Here is a 15,223-nt window from a genome sequence, read left to right as displayed (position 1 = left end):
AATGGGCGTGGCACCGCCCACTTTTACAAGAAGGTAATTTAAAAGTTTTGAAAGCTGTAATTTGGCAGTCGTTGAAGATATCATGATGAAATTTTGCAGCAACGTCACTACTATTACTATATATGTGCTAAATAAAAATTAGCCAAATTGGATGAAGAACACGCCCACTTTTTAAAAAAAAATTTTTTAAAATTCAAATTTTAACAAAAAATTTAATATCTTTACTGAATATAAGTAAATTAAGTCAAAATTCAACTCCAGTAATGATATGAAGCAACAAAATACAAAAATAAAAGAAAATTTCAAAATGGGCGTGGCTCCGCCCATTTTCATTTAGTTTGTCTAGAATACTTTTAATGCCATAAGTCGAACAAAAATTTACCAATCCTTCTTAAATTTGGTAGGGGCATAGATTCTATGACGGTAACTGTTTTCTGTGAAAATGGGCGAAATCGGTGGAAGCCACGGCCAGTTTTTATACACAGTCCACCGTCTGGCCTTCCTCTCGGCCGTTAACACAATAACTTGAGCAAAAACCGATATATCTTTACTAAACTTAGTCCACGTACTTATCTGAACTCACTTTACCTTGGTATAAAAAATGGCCGAAATCCGACCATAACCACGCCCACTTTATCGATATCGAAAATTACGAAAAATGAAAAAAATGCCATAATTCTATACCAAATACGAAAAAAGGGATGAAACATGGTAATTGGATTGGTTTATTGACGCAAAATATAACTTTGGAAAAAACTTTGTAAAATGGGTGTGACACCTACCATATTAAGTAGAAGAAAATGAAAAAGTTCTACAAGGCGAAATCAACAGCATTTGGAATCTTGGCAGGAATACTGTTAGTGGTATTGCATATATAAATAAATTAGCAGTACCCGACAGATGATTTTCTGGATCACCTGGTCCACATTTTGGTCGATATCGCGAAAACGTCTTCACATATACATCTAAGGCCCACTCGCTCATTAATACCTTTAATTTGATATCCATATCGTACAAACACATTCTAGGGTCACCCCTGGCCCACCCAGTCTGCTACCCCAAAACCAAATTTAGCAAGTGTACCAAATGTGTTAAAAAACAACACAGTGCTATTGACTGCGGGCCAAGTTCTGCAAACCGAGACGCGCAAGGTAAACAAAAAACAGGTGAGCAGCGTAAAGCAGCAAACAAAGCTGAGCAGGCAGTAAACTGAGAAAATTTGGATGAAGGTAAAATAACTCTTCAGCTTTTGTGCGAGGAAGTACTTAGCCTGAAACAAATTAACATCGATTGCTTAAACAAAATACAACAATTAAGCGATGAAAATGTAGCGTTAAAGAAAAGAGTGAATAAGCTGGAGAGTCGGCTAAATTTTAAGGAGCAATCGGAATTAGAGAATTGTATTGAGGTTGTTGGTGTACCGAACGTCAACATAGAAAATGTTAAAGAATGTATGGCGAAAATTTTCAGTGATGCATTAAATGTGGAGTTAATGAACGATGATATCGAAAACATTAGCATTAAGCATGCCAGTGCACGGCGATCCCAATCATCAAATGTCAATGACAGTAAGATTGTCTGCGTAAAATTTAAATCGTTCGAAAGCAAAAAGAAAATCATGATGGCCAAACGAACTGCAAGGAAAAAGTTAAATACGTCGCTTTTTTCTGATGACCGAAATAAAAATATATACATAAACAATAGCTTTACAAGTTATTTTAGAGCTCTTTTTTCAGCTGCAAACAAAGTAAAAAAAGAAAAAAGATTTAAATACTTATGGTTAAAAAATTCGAGACTGCTAATGAAAAAAAATGAAAGCGATACTGCTGTTATTATAAGAACTTTTGACGATCTTGCTGATTTCAATTTACATTTTTGTTTTCTTTTCTTTTACTTTTAAATTATTATGAACTCAAGATCCGTTTTTATTGATAACAGCCCCATCGCAAATGTCATCAATGACTCTAATTTATTAACCTCTGAAGATAATATATTTACTGTTGTTCACCAAAATGTAAGAAGTCTAAGACGGAAATTGACTCCTTGGTTTGCAACCTTGAATCCCTTGGTAAACTTCCCGATATAATATTTGTTTCAGAAATTTGGATTTTTTCCTACGAAATTAACGATTATAATATACCTGGTTATAATTTTTCTGCTAATGCAAATGACTCGTATTCTGCCGGAGGTGTTGGTGTTTTTGTGCGAGATATCTATAAGTATGAAGTGACATGCGTTAGCTTATCAAGCGCTGATGTCATAAAAATTTCAATGCTAATATCCAATGTCCAATACACTTTTATTTGCCTGTATAGGTTCCATTCAATTTCTTTTAAACTCTTTCATGAGGAGTTTTCTCTCTTTTTAAGTAGAGAAAAAGCAGCAAATACTGTTATAATGGGTGATTTTAATTTTGACTTACATAGTCATAATGTTTTATTAGACAATTATCTTACACTTCTTGCCGACCATGGTCTAGTTTCATTCATTCATGAGACTACCCGCCCAGATTCAGGAACCTGTTTAGACCATGTATATGGTAGGTTAAATAATTTGGAAGATAACATACATATGGGTATAAATATTGATTTCGGAATCTCTGATCATTGCATGACTGGTATTCAATCTCAAAACATAAATGTAAGTAGGCGTATTACCAATTTATATACCCCATCAGGTACCAGGAAAATAAATTTTAACGTTTTCAATGAATATCTTCGCGAGGAAAACTGGGAAACGGTTTATGGTGAAACAGACGTTGCCAAGGCATATAATTTATTTATGAATAAACTCACGGTTCACATTAACAATTCGAGTATTTGTTTCTTTCCAAGACCATCATCTTTAACTCTCAAGCCATGGATAACTCGTACTTTGTTACATAAGATCCGACTGAAGAATAGGTTACGCAAAAAATGCAAAAGAAATCCGGCCAACACTAAGCTGAGAAACCGTGTCCGCCGGTTGACATATAATCTTAATAAAGAAATAAGTTCAACTCGGGAAAAATATTATCAAAATCTCTTTCTATCAGCGCAAGGTAACACGAAAAAGGAATGGGCAGCTGTAAATATAATAATGAACCGAAACTATAAGAAAAGGTCCGACTCGATTGTGTTAAATGTGGATGGCGTGGATACATCGGAGACTCTGGTAGTAGCTAATGAACTTAATAATTTTTTTGTAAATGTAGGAGCAGCTTCTAATACAATGAGGAATCCAAATATCTGCATGTGTCGTAAAAATCGAAACATCACAGAATTCAGAACTCCCAGTAATAGTTGTTTCTTTGATCCAAATACAGGTTCAGAAATTCTTAAAATAATTCAAACTTTGAGCAAGTCTGATTCAAGTGGCATTGACAACATTTCAAATAGGACCTTAAAAAGCATAGCTTTTAATATCGTTGATATTTTAAAGCATATATTTAATTTGAGTATAACCTCCGGAGTTTTTCCAGAAGATTTAAAATGTGCTACCGTGATACCGCTGTTCAAAAAGGGAGATAAAAAAGACAAGAATAATTACAGGCCTATATCCTTGCTATCCTCAATCTCGAAAATCTTTGAAAAGGCAGTTAAGGCTAGGGTGTTAACTTATCTCAACAAAATAAAATTTTTTAGTCCCAAGCAATTTGGTTTTATGTCAGATCTCTCAACTGAAGATGCTCTTTTAGACTTTTCTTCCTTTATACATAAGGCGATTGACGAAAAAATGTGTTGCGCTAGTCTGTTTGTAGATATTACTAAAGCATTTGATATGGTGGACCATAATATTCTACTGAGTAAGCTTAGCTCCGCTGGTTTTCGTGGCAACGTTTTTAGTTGGTTTAAGTCATACTTAACGAATAGAATTCAGAAAGTTAAAGTTGTAAATATTCAAAGTGAACCCATACCTATTACCTTAGGGGTGCCACAAGGCTCGGTTCTTGGACCTATCTTGTTTCTAATATACATTAACTCACTATTCTCGTTGCCGTTTGTTGGTAAAGTAACAGCATTTGCAGATGACCTTGGCATTGCATATGGATCTACAAATGAATTTAACCTTTTTGCTGATATCATTCACGATGTTTTTATGCTGAGGTCTTGGTTTGCTAGCCACAAACTCGTGGTAAGCAACAAGACAAAGTTGATGTACTTTAATCAATGCGGAAAGGAGTTACCTAGAAACGATATTTTCTTTCACGGATCGAACTGTATGCGGTTTCGTACGTGTTCAAGTAACTGTAATCATCAAAACTCTGTCAACACCTTTGACGAGACAATAAGTTGTGACAGTAATTGCTTTAAAATTGATGTGGTCCCTAATTTTAAATATTTAGGAGTTATATTCGACCAAAGCCTAAGTTGGTCGTCACATATTTTTGCTTTGAAATCGTACATGTTGTCAGCGGTTCGTTCATTCTTTTACCTAAAAAGGCTGTGATCAAATCGAATGTTAGCATTAATATATCATGGGTTAGTCCACTCAAAATTACAATATGGAATCAGTTGCTGGGGTGGAGCGTATGCTAGTAAGCTAAATGCGCTTTTAATCCTAACGCAGACCGTTTATCCCACTCTATGGACCTTTTCAAAAAATTAAACATACTTCCCATTCGACACTTGTACTATTACAAAGTTTTGAAAATTTTTTTTATAAGGAGTGGGTATTCACAAAGCGCGATATATAACCCTTACAGCCTAAGAAGTAGACCGTTATCAAGTGTAAAAATTCCTCGTTTTCGGACCACACTTTTCCGTAACTTTTACACAATCGTGTCATGTAAACTGTATAATAAATTACCTGCTGTAATACAACTCATTAGAAAACTTTCTAAGTTTATGAGGGAAGTGACACGGTGGCTACTTGGTTTCAATCATGAGGGTGTAGAAATTCTGTTGCGACCCATCGTATAAATTCCGCTATGTAATATTTATGAAATTTTTAGCTTTATATGTAAGCACTATGTTATTTATAGTATTTCTTTTTATTTAATATAGTATTTTTTTTTTATTTAAAATAGTTATTCTCTGGTCGTTATTTTAACTAGAGATTGTAGAAATTATATCTTGTGATTATTATGCGCCCCACAAGCATTTATAATTATATTTAAAGGAAATGACATTTCCACTGCTTTTATAATTAGCATTTAATGTCATTAACTATTTTCTTATTTGAATTTGTTACTTTTTATATTGTACTACTTGGAAAATTGTACGTATTTATAAGAAGATAAAGAATATACAATACAAAAAAAAATACAAAATACAAATCTCGAAAAGGCGTCCACCTATAGACCTAATGCCCACTCCCTCTTAAAATGCTCAGTAACACCTTTCGTTATTTACCCATATCGTGCAAACATTCTAGAGTCACCCCTGGCCCACCCTAATGGCGATATCTCAAAAAGGCGTCCACCTATAGACCTAATGCCCACTCCCTCTTAAAATGCTCAGTAACACCTTTCGTTTGATACCCATATCGTACAAACATTCTAGAGTCACCCCTGGCCCACCCTAATGCCGATATCTCGAAAAGGCGTCCACCTATAGACCTAATGCCCTCTCCCTCCTAAAATGCTCAGTAACACCTTTCGTTTGATACCCATATCGTACAAACATTCTAGAGTCACCCCTGGCCCACCCTAATGGCGATATCTCGAAAAGGTGTCCACCTATAGACCTAATGCCTACTCCCACTTAAAATGCTCAGTAACACCTTTCGTTTGATACCCATATCGTACAAACATTCTAGAGTCACCCCTGGCCCACCCTAATGGCGATATCTCGCAAAGGCGTCCACCTATAGACCTAATGCCCACTCCCTCTTAAAATGCTCAGTAACACCTTTCGTTATTTACCCATATCGTACAAACATTCTAGAGTCACCCCTGGCCCACCCTAATGGCGATATCTCAAAAAGGCGTCCACTTATAGACCTAATGCCCACTCCCTCTTAAAATGCTCAGTAACACCTTTCGTTTGATACCCATATCGTACAAACATTCTAGAGTCACCCCTGTCCCACCCTAATGGCGATATCGCGAAAAGGCGTCCACCTATAGACCTAATGCCCACTCCCTCTTAAAATGCTCAGTAACACCTTTCGTTTGATACCCATATCGTACAAACACATTCTAGAGTCACCCCTGGCCCACCCTAATGGCGATATCTCGAAAAGGCGTCCACCCATAGACCTAATGCCCACTCCTTCTTAAAATGCTCAGTAACACCTTTCGTTTGATACCCATATCGTACAAACATTCACGAGTCACCCCTGGTCCACCTTTATGGCGATATCTCGAAAAGGCTTCCACCTATAGAACTAAGGATTACTCCCTTTTAAAATACTCATTACCACCTTTCATTTGATACCCATATCGTAAAAACACATTCTAGAGTCACCCCTGGCCCACCCTAATGGCGATATTTCGAAAAGGCGTCCACCTATAGACCTAATGCTCACTCCCTTTTAAAATGCTCAGTAACACCTTTCGTTTGATACCCATATCGTACAAACATTCTAGAGTCACCCCTGGCCCACCCTAATGGCGACATCTCGAAAAGGCGTCCACCTATAGACCTAATGCCCACTCCCTCTTAAAATGCTCAGTAACACCTTTCATTTGATTCCCATATCGTACAAACACATTCTGGAGTCACCCCTGGTCCACCTTTATGGCGATATCTCGAAACGGCGTCCACCTATGGAACTAAGGATCACCCCCATTGAAAATACTTATTAACACCTTTCATTTGATACCCATATCGTACAAACATATTCTAGAGTTACCCCTGGTCCACCTTTATGGCGATTTCTCGAAAAGGCGTTCACCTATAGAACTAAAGCCCATTCCCTTTTAAAATACTCATTACCACCTTTCATTTGATACCCATATCGTACAAACACATTCTAGAGTCACCCCTGACCCACCTTAATGGCAATATCTCGAAAAGGCGTCCACCGATAGACCTAAGGCCCGCTCCCTCTTAAAATGCTCAGTAACACCTTTCATTTGATACCCATATCGTACAAACAAATTCTAGAGTCAGCCCTGGTCCACCTTTATGGCGATATCCCTAAATGGCGTCCATCCATAGAACTATGGCCTACTCTCTCTTAAAATACTCTTTAATACCTTCCATTTGATACACATGTCATACAACCACATTCCAGGGTTACCCCAGGTTCATTTTCCTACATGGTGATTTTCTTTATTTTGTCTCCATAGCTCTCAACTGAGTATGTAATGTTCGGTTACACCCCAACTTAGCCTTTCTTACTTGTTATTGTTACCTTTAGGAGATGTTTTTATACTCAGTTGAGCAGAGCTCACAGAGTATATTAAGTTTGATTGGATAACGGTTGGTTGTACATATATAAAGGAATCGAGATAGATATAGACTTCCATATATCAAAATAATCAGGATCGAAAAAAAATTTGATTGAGCCATGTCCGTCCGTCCGTTAACACGATAACTTGAGTAAATTTTGAGGTATCTTGATGAAATTTGGTATGTAGGTTCCTGAGCACTCATCTCAGATCGCTATTTAAAATGAACGATATCGGACTATAACAACGCCCACTTTTTCGATATCGAAAATTTCGAAAAATCGAAAAAATGCGATAATTCATTGCCAAAGGCGGCTAAAGCGATGAAACTTGGTAGATGGGTTGATGTTATGACGCAGAAGAGAAAATTAGTAAGATTTTGGACAATGGGCGTGGCACCGCCCACTTTTACAAGAAGGTAATTTAAAAGTTTTGCAAGCTGTAATTTGGCAGTCGTTGAAGATATCATGATGAGATTTGGCAGGAACGTTTCTACTATTACTATATATGTGCTAAATAAAAATTAGCAAAATTGGATGAAGAACACGCCCACTTTTTAAAAAAAAATTTTTTTAATTCAAATTTTAACAAAAAATTTAATATCTTTACTGTATATAAGTAAATTAAGTCAAAATCCAACTCCAGCAATGACATGATGCAACAAAATACAAAAATAAAAGAAAATTTCAAAATGGGTGTGGCTCCGCCCATTTTCATTTAGTTTGTCTAGAATACTTTTAATGCCATAAGTCGAACAAAAATTTACCAATCCTTCTCAAATTTGGTAGGAGCATAGATTCTGTGACGGTAACTGTTCTCTGTGAAAATGGGCGAAATCGGTGGAAGCCACGCCCAGTTTTTATCCACAGTCCAACGTCTGTCCTTCGCTCGGCCGTTAACACAATAACTTGAGCAAAAACCGATATATCTTTACTAAACTTAGCCCACGTACTTATCTGAACTCACTTTATCTTGGTATAAAAAATGGCCGAAATCCGACCACAACCACGGCCACTTTATCGATATCGAAAATTACGAAAAATGAAAAAAATGCCATAATTCTATACCAACTACGAAAAAAGGGATGAAACATGGTAACTGGATTGGTTTATTGACGCAAAATATAACTTTGGAAAAAACTTTGTAAAATACCTTACCATACCTACCATAGTAAGTCGAAGAAAAGGAAAAAGTTCTACAAGGCGAAATCAACAGCCCTTGGAATCTTGGCAGGAATACTGTTAGTGGTATTGCATATATAAATAAATTAGGAGTACCCGACAGATGATTTTCTGGATCACCTGGTCCACATTTTGGTCGATATCGCGAGAACGCCTTCACATATACATCTAAGGGCCACTCTCTTTTAAAACCCTCATTAATACTTTTAATTTGATATCCATATCGTACAAACACATTCTAGAGTCACCCTGGCCCACCCTAATGGCGATATCTCGAAAAGGCGTCCACCTATAGACCTAATGTCCACTCCCTCTTAAAATGCTCAGTAACACCTTTCGTTTGATACCCATATCGTACAAACACATTCTAGAGTCACCCTGGCCCACCCTAATGGCGATATCTCGAAAAGGCGTCCACCTATAGACCTAATGCCCACTCCCTCTTAAAATGCTCAGTAACACCTTTCGTTTGATACCCATATCGTACAAACATTCTAGAGTCACCCCTGGCCCACCCTAATGGCGATATCTCGAAAATGCGTCCACCTATATACCTAATGTCCACTCCCTCTTAAAATGCTCAGTAACACCTTTCGTTTGATACCCATATCGTACAAACATTCTAGAGTCACCCCTGGCCCACCCTAATGGCGATATCTCGAAAAGGCGTCCACCTATAGACCTACACTCCCTCTTAAAATGCTCAGTAACACCTTTCGTTTGATACCCATATCGTACAAACATTCTAGAGTCACCCCTGGCCCACCCTAATGGCGATATCTCGAAAAGGCGTCCACCTATAGACCTAATACCCACTCCCTCTTAAAATGCTCAGTAACACCTTTCGTTTGATACCCATATCGTACAAACATTCTAGAGTCACCCTTGGTCCACCTTTATGGCGATATCTCGAAAAGGCGTCCACCTATAGAACTAAGGATTACTCCCTTTTAAAATACTCATTACCACCTTTCATTTGATACCCATATCGTACAAACACATTCTAGAGTCACCCTGGCCCACCCTAATGGCGATATCTCGAAATGGCGTCCACCTATAGACCTCATGCTCGCTCCCTCTTAAAATGCTCAGTAGCACCTTTCGTTTGATACCCATATCGTACAAACATTCTAGAGTAACCCTTGGCCCACCCTAATGGCGATATCTCGAAAAGGCGTCCACCTATAGACCTAATGCCCACTCCCTCTTAAAATGCTCAGTAACACCTTTCGTTTGATACCCATATCGTACAAACACATTCTAGAGTCACCCCTGGCCCACCCTAATGACGATATCTCGAAAAGGCGTCCACCTATAGACCTCATGCCCGCTCCCTCTTAAAATGCTCAGTAGCACCTTTCGTTTGATACCCATATCGTACAAACATTCTAGAGTCACCCCTGGCCCACCCTAATGGCGATATCTCGAAAAGGCGTCCACCTATAGACCTAATGCCCACTCCCTCTTAAAATGCTCAGTAACACCTTTCGTTTGATACCCATATCGTACAAACATTCTAGAGTCACCCCTGGCCCACCCTAATGGCGATATCTCGAAAAGGCGTCCACCTATAGACCTAATGCCCACTCCCTCTTAAAATGCTCAGTAACACCTTTCGTTTGATACCCATATCGTACAAACACATTCTAGAGTCACCCCTGGCCCACCCTAATGGCGATATCTCGAAAAGGCGTCCACCTATAGATCTAATGCCCACTCCCTCTTAAAATGCTCAGTAACACCTTTCGTTTGATACCCATATCGTACAAACATTCTAGAGTCACCCCTGGCCCACCCTAATGGCGATATCTCGAAAAGGCGTCCACCTATAGACCTAATGCCCACTCCCTCTTAAAATGCTCAGTAACACCTTTCGTTTGATACCCATATCGTACAAACACATTCTAGAGTCACCCCTGGCCCACCCTAATGGCGATATCTCGAAAAGGCGTCCACCTATAGACCTAATGCCCACTCCCTCTTAAAATGCTCAGTAACACCTTTCGTTTGATACCCATATCGTACAAACACATTCTAGAGTCACCCCTGGCCCACCCTAATGACGATATCTCGAAAAGGCGTCCACCTATAGACCTAATGCCCACTCCCTCTTAAAATGCTCAGTAACACCTTTCGTTTGATACCCATATCGTACAAACATTCTAGAGTCACCCCTGGCCCACCCTAATGGCGACATTTCGAAAAGGCGTCCACCTATAGACCTAATGCCCACTCCCTCTTAAAATGCTCAGTAACACCTTTCATTTGATTCCCATATCGTACAACTAGAGACACCCCTGGTCCACCTTTATGGCGATATCTCGAAACGGCGTCCACCTATGGAACTAAGGATCACTCCTTTTCAAAATACTCATTATCACCTTTCATTTGATACCCATATCGTACAAACACATTCTAGAGTCAGCCCTGGTCCACCTTTATGGCGATATCCCTAAATGGCGTCCATCCATAGAACTATGGCCTACTCTCTCTTAAAATACTCTTTAATACCTTCCATTTGATACACATGTCATACAACCACATTCCAGGGTTACCCTAGGTTCATTTTCCTACATGGTGATTTTCCTTATTTTGTCTCCATAGCTCTCAACTGAGTATGTAATGTTCGGTTACACCCGAACTTAGCCTTCCTTACTTGTTTTTTTTAGAAATTGCTCCTGGCAGGATCGCCACTTAACTTTCACACGAAGCGCGAAAGGTTTTAAAAAATCAACCGTCCTGCTTGGTGGTTCAAATCAAATCTAAAAATCTTTATTGATCTTCTCTTATTTATACCTTATTTACTTGCCACTACATACAATTGCTTCGCGCTTAAGTTCTAAGTAATGTGAAGCTTAAATGTTTACTTAAAACCAATTTCATCATCTGATGAAATAGGTTTAGCCTTGAAATGGCTTGCCCTTGAAAAATCAATAAAAATAGCCAAATGAATATTTGAGTGATTATTTACTTTAGCTTTTCCTGTTTAGATTAAAAATGCAGAGCTTAAGATATTTGAGATATTATTTACTTTAGCTCTTCCTGTTTAGAATCAAAATGTGTGGTTACTAATTGGCATTGTAGCAAAGACACATCTAACTCATATGCCTAAGTGTTTCAATGAAGCTATATTTGTTTACTTGGCGGGTAAGTACTATGGGTGAATGGTGGCGTTAACTTGCACATATATTAACATATACTGCCTGATCTTCTTGAGAAAATAGAAGATAAGCAAAAGAGGAAACTTTAGCCTAAAGCGCCAAATACACGACACGAACATTTCCACGAACATTCCGCAATCTTGTTCGCAGCTTTGGCCATACACCATACGAACTTTTGGCCGAACATTAGTTCTCTTTCAGACAGCGATGAATACGGACAACAATTGTGCTGCAGCAATATTGCTCGCTGTGGCAATTAAGCGTAAAAAAAGAGAGATCGCAAAAAAAGAATTTGGTGCAAAGAATGGTTTAAAAAACGAGCAGTTCTTGGACAAAGTGAGCTTATTAAAGAACTGGAATTCACGTCACAAAATGATTTTAAAAATTACGTTCGTATGAGCAAGGCAACATTTGACCACATTTCCCCCTCATCACCGCCTTGCTTTAACTTTGCGCTTTCTAGCTAGTGGCAATAGCTTTGAAGACTTAAAATTTTTGACAGCAATTGCGCCCCAAACGATTGGGAAAATAGTTACAGAGACTTGTGATACAATAATAAATCAATTGAAACATTTTATTAAGGTAATTATTTATTGATAAATTATTTGTTTTCGACTAAACAAGAAAAGTTTCATGTGTACATATGTATGTGTTTCTGAAAATTATTGGTTTTTTGAAGTAAAAATAAAAATAAATTATTCGTCCGTTTCAAACGATGCAAAGAAATTTTGTAAGTTTTCTACCGAGCTCGAATTAATGGATGATGTATCTTCAACGATTCGTACGTTTTGTGTGACTTGAGGTGACATTCTACTACTGTTTATGGACGAGCCGCTACTTAAAGGAGTCGGAACTCTTATTGTATAATTCTGCATGTGTTGGGGCACCGCGTAGTTAAGTTGTGTAGACGTGCGCATTGGGTATTGCGGAATGACATTTGGTGTTAATATTTGACTTGGGTTAAAAACATTTTGGATTTGAATCGCGTGTCTAAATTCCAATGCTCCCAAGCAACCTTGAAATAAAACATCTGATATGATTTTTCGCGCAATCGTTTTCTGGTAGGCCTCCATTTCACTATATTGTGAAGCCCACGATTGAGCCAAGGAGTCACCTTCTGTGGGTTCGCGGCTGTTGGCAAGTCTCTCGCATGCAATTTTAATAAGTGTATCTTCTTCAAAAACTTTTCTTTTGCTTGGTCGAACAGTGAATTCCTAAAAAGAAAGATTTATAAGTTTTTCATTACTTTTCAGCTTCCACAAACAGAAAAAGATTGGAAGGTAGAAGCGAAAAATTTTGATGCACGCTGGAACTTCCCAAATTGTATAGGCGCAATTGATGGAAAACACGTCAATATAATAAAGCCACCTGGATCTGGATCTTTTTATTATAATTATAAAAAAAAATTTTCCATCATTTTAATGGCAGTGGTTAATGCTAATTACGAATTTTTGATGGTGGATGTTGGCACAAATGGAAGAGCGTCTGATGCCGGTCTTTTTAGCGAAACAAAATTTTTTTCATCTTTAAAAAATAAAACATTGAAAATTCCTGACCCTCAGCCGCTTCCAAACTGCGAAGAAAAACTACCATTTGTATTCGTAGCTGACGATGCTTTTCCCCTGTTAGAAAATATCATGAAGCCATTTAGCCACAACACACTCAAGGAAGAAGAAATAATTTTTAACTACAGGCTTTCTCGGGCGAGAAGAATTGTTGAAAACTTTTTTGGCATTTTAGCATCAAGATTAAGAATTCTCCTACAAACTATTAATTTATCACCAGAAAAAGTCACGAAAATTGTGTTAACCTGTTGTTACTTGCATAACTTTTTACGGAGGCAAAATGAGGAGACGTATTTTGAAGGTGGATTCGATGTTGAAGAAACAGATCCCGGAGCGATAGAATACGCCGATTGGCATAATGACCATGGACTTACAGCTCTTCAAGCTTCAAGTGCAAAGAATGCATCCAATTTAGCAAAAACTACTCGAGAAAAATATTGTAATTATTTTAATACAGTGGGAGCAGTTCCGTGGCAGAACAATATATTAAATATAAGAAAGTGAATCATTTACGGAATAAAAACAAAATGAATGTTTGTGTTCACAAAAAAAAAAGAAACAATAAAATTTTTACTTTTTTTCTTACCTCAAATGTGTTTGTATTTTCATCCTGCATTGTGGTAACGCCTGCCAAAGGTTCTAATTGATCTTTCAAAAAGCATAGCAAATCATAGCACCAAAGAGTAGGAACATATTCATCCTCAGCACCAGCACCAGACTTCAAACTATCTCTCTTTTTTTTTTGATTCACGCCGGTATTGCGCCCGCAAACTACTTATTTTTTTTATAACCTTTGTGGCATCAGGATCTACTTCTTTTAATTTTTCGATTAAAGCATAATCATTATTCTTTTTAATTCTATTACAATAACATTTGCTTTTTACTTGCCACAATGATGGCAAATATTTATACATTTCAATAAATTCACTCAGAAATTTTTTATTGTCCATTTTACTTTTCCGCGCACGTCTGTTCCGTTCAGAAATTACTACGATTACGAGCTATTTTGATTTTTGGCGAACATTTGCGAGAACTGGCAAATACCACCATACACGACAGAAAAGGTCGCAGAAACATGACATAACGGGAATGTTCGCGGAAATGTTCGTGTCGTGTATTTGGCGCTTAAGGGATAGATGTACATACATAGCCACAAACATACATACATTTTATTAATATGCCAAACTGGTTTTTCTGCCCCATTTATGAACTGTTTTTGTTTCCATAATTAATTATTGAGATAGGTCAGGGAATAGGGTTTCACCTTTTTTTTGCGTTTTATGTTTTTTTTGCTTTTACTTGCCGACCTTATGAGCATTTGAATATCTGCATCTCTAGGATTTTGAATTGGCCCCTAGTAGCAGTTGTATATTAGGGTGGGTCAGAAACCAAGTGGGACTTGTACTTTTAAGCAATTATAGGGTTTCATATCTGCTTCTGTATCTAACTTACAATTGAATTTGAACTTAAATTACTCCTAGTTATACGTTAACTTAAACTAAGTTTTTGGATTCTTTGTAAATTTTTTATTTAAGGCAATTGATATTAAAAATAGTGCAGGGCTAAGTTCGAATATTGGTGTTGGTGCTGCGCTTGTGCGTGGTAAGGTTAGGTGAAGGTGAGTGGTAGAGCATTATGACCGAGTGACAAACGGACAGACTGGTGTCAGGATTGGGGGCACTGTAAGTAGATAGGAGTCAGCACAGTGCCCACGGTACGGTGCAAGCTGCACTCCAGAGGGAGGGTAGACTTCACCTGACAGGACAGGCCTTCATCTTTTTTCCCTCTTAACTTTGCCCCTCACGTATGTTCCCATCTTTTTCAGCTTTCCCTTCTTTTAAACACATGCAGGTATGAACCCTTCTTGTTCATGTGGCTACGGGTGAGGTCGGTGGTGCAATACCCCACCCAAGACGACGAGCTAGCCTGGGCCCGCAAGCATACCTCCTTGCCGCCGCTGCTCACCACCCAAACAGACGGCCACGTAACATATGCTAT

General features: G+C 38.0%; 2 protein-coding genes across 8 annotated transcripts in view; one reads left to right on the top strand and one right to left on the bottom strand.

Annotated features, from left to right (window-relative positions):
- LOC137244361 (homeobox protein 2-like) overlaps window positions 1–15,223 on the top strand; it is a 664,619-nt gene that overhangs the window by 463,116 nt on the left and 186,280 nt on the right. The gene's annotated exons all lie outside the window — the stretch shown is intronic.
- Window positions 12,322–13,841, bottom strand: LOC137246682 (uncharacterized). Its single transcript, XM_067777701.1, has 2 exons — window positions 13,812–13,841; window positions 12,322–12,874 (listed from the first exon to the last, which is right to left on the bottom strand). The coding sequence occupies exons 1-2, from the start codon at window positions 13,839–13,841 to the stop codon at window positions 12,356–12,358; spliced, it is 549 nt and encodes a 182-aa protein (XP_067633802.1). The 3' UTR covers window positions 12,322–12,355.

This window comes from Eurosta solidaginis, chromosome 3 (genome assembly GCF_040869045.1).
Source record: "Eurosta solidaginis isolate ZX-2024a chromosome 3, ASM4086904v1, whole genome shotgun sequence".
Lineage (NCBI taxonomy): Eukaryota > Metazoa > Arthropoda > Insecta > Diptera > Tephritidae > Eurosta > Eurosta solidaginis.
The sequence above is the reverse complement of the archived record's forward strand: the minus strand, read 5'-3'. Positions and strand labels throughout refer to the sequence as shown.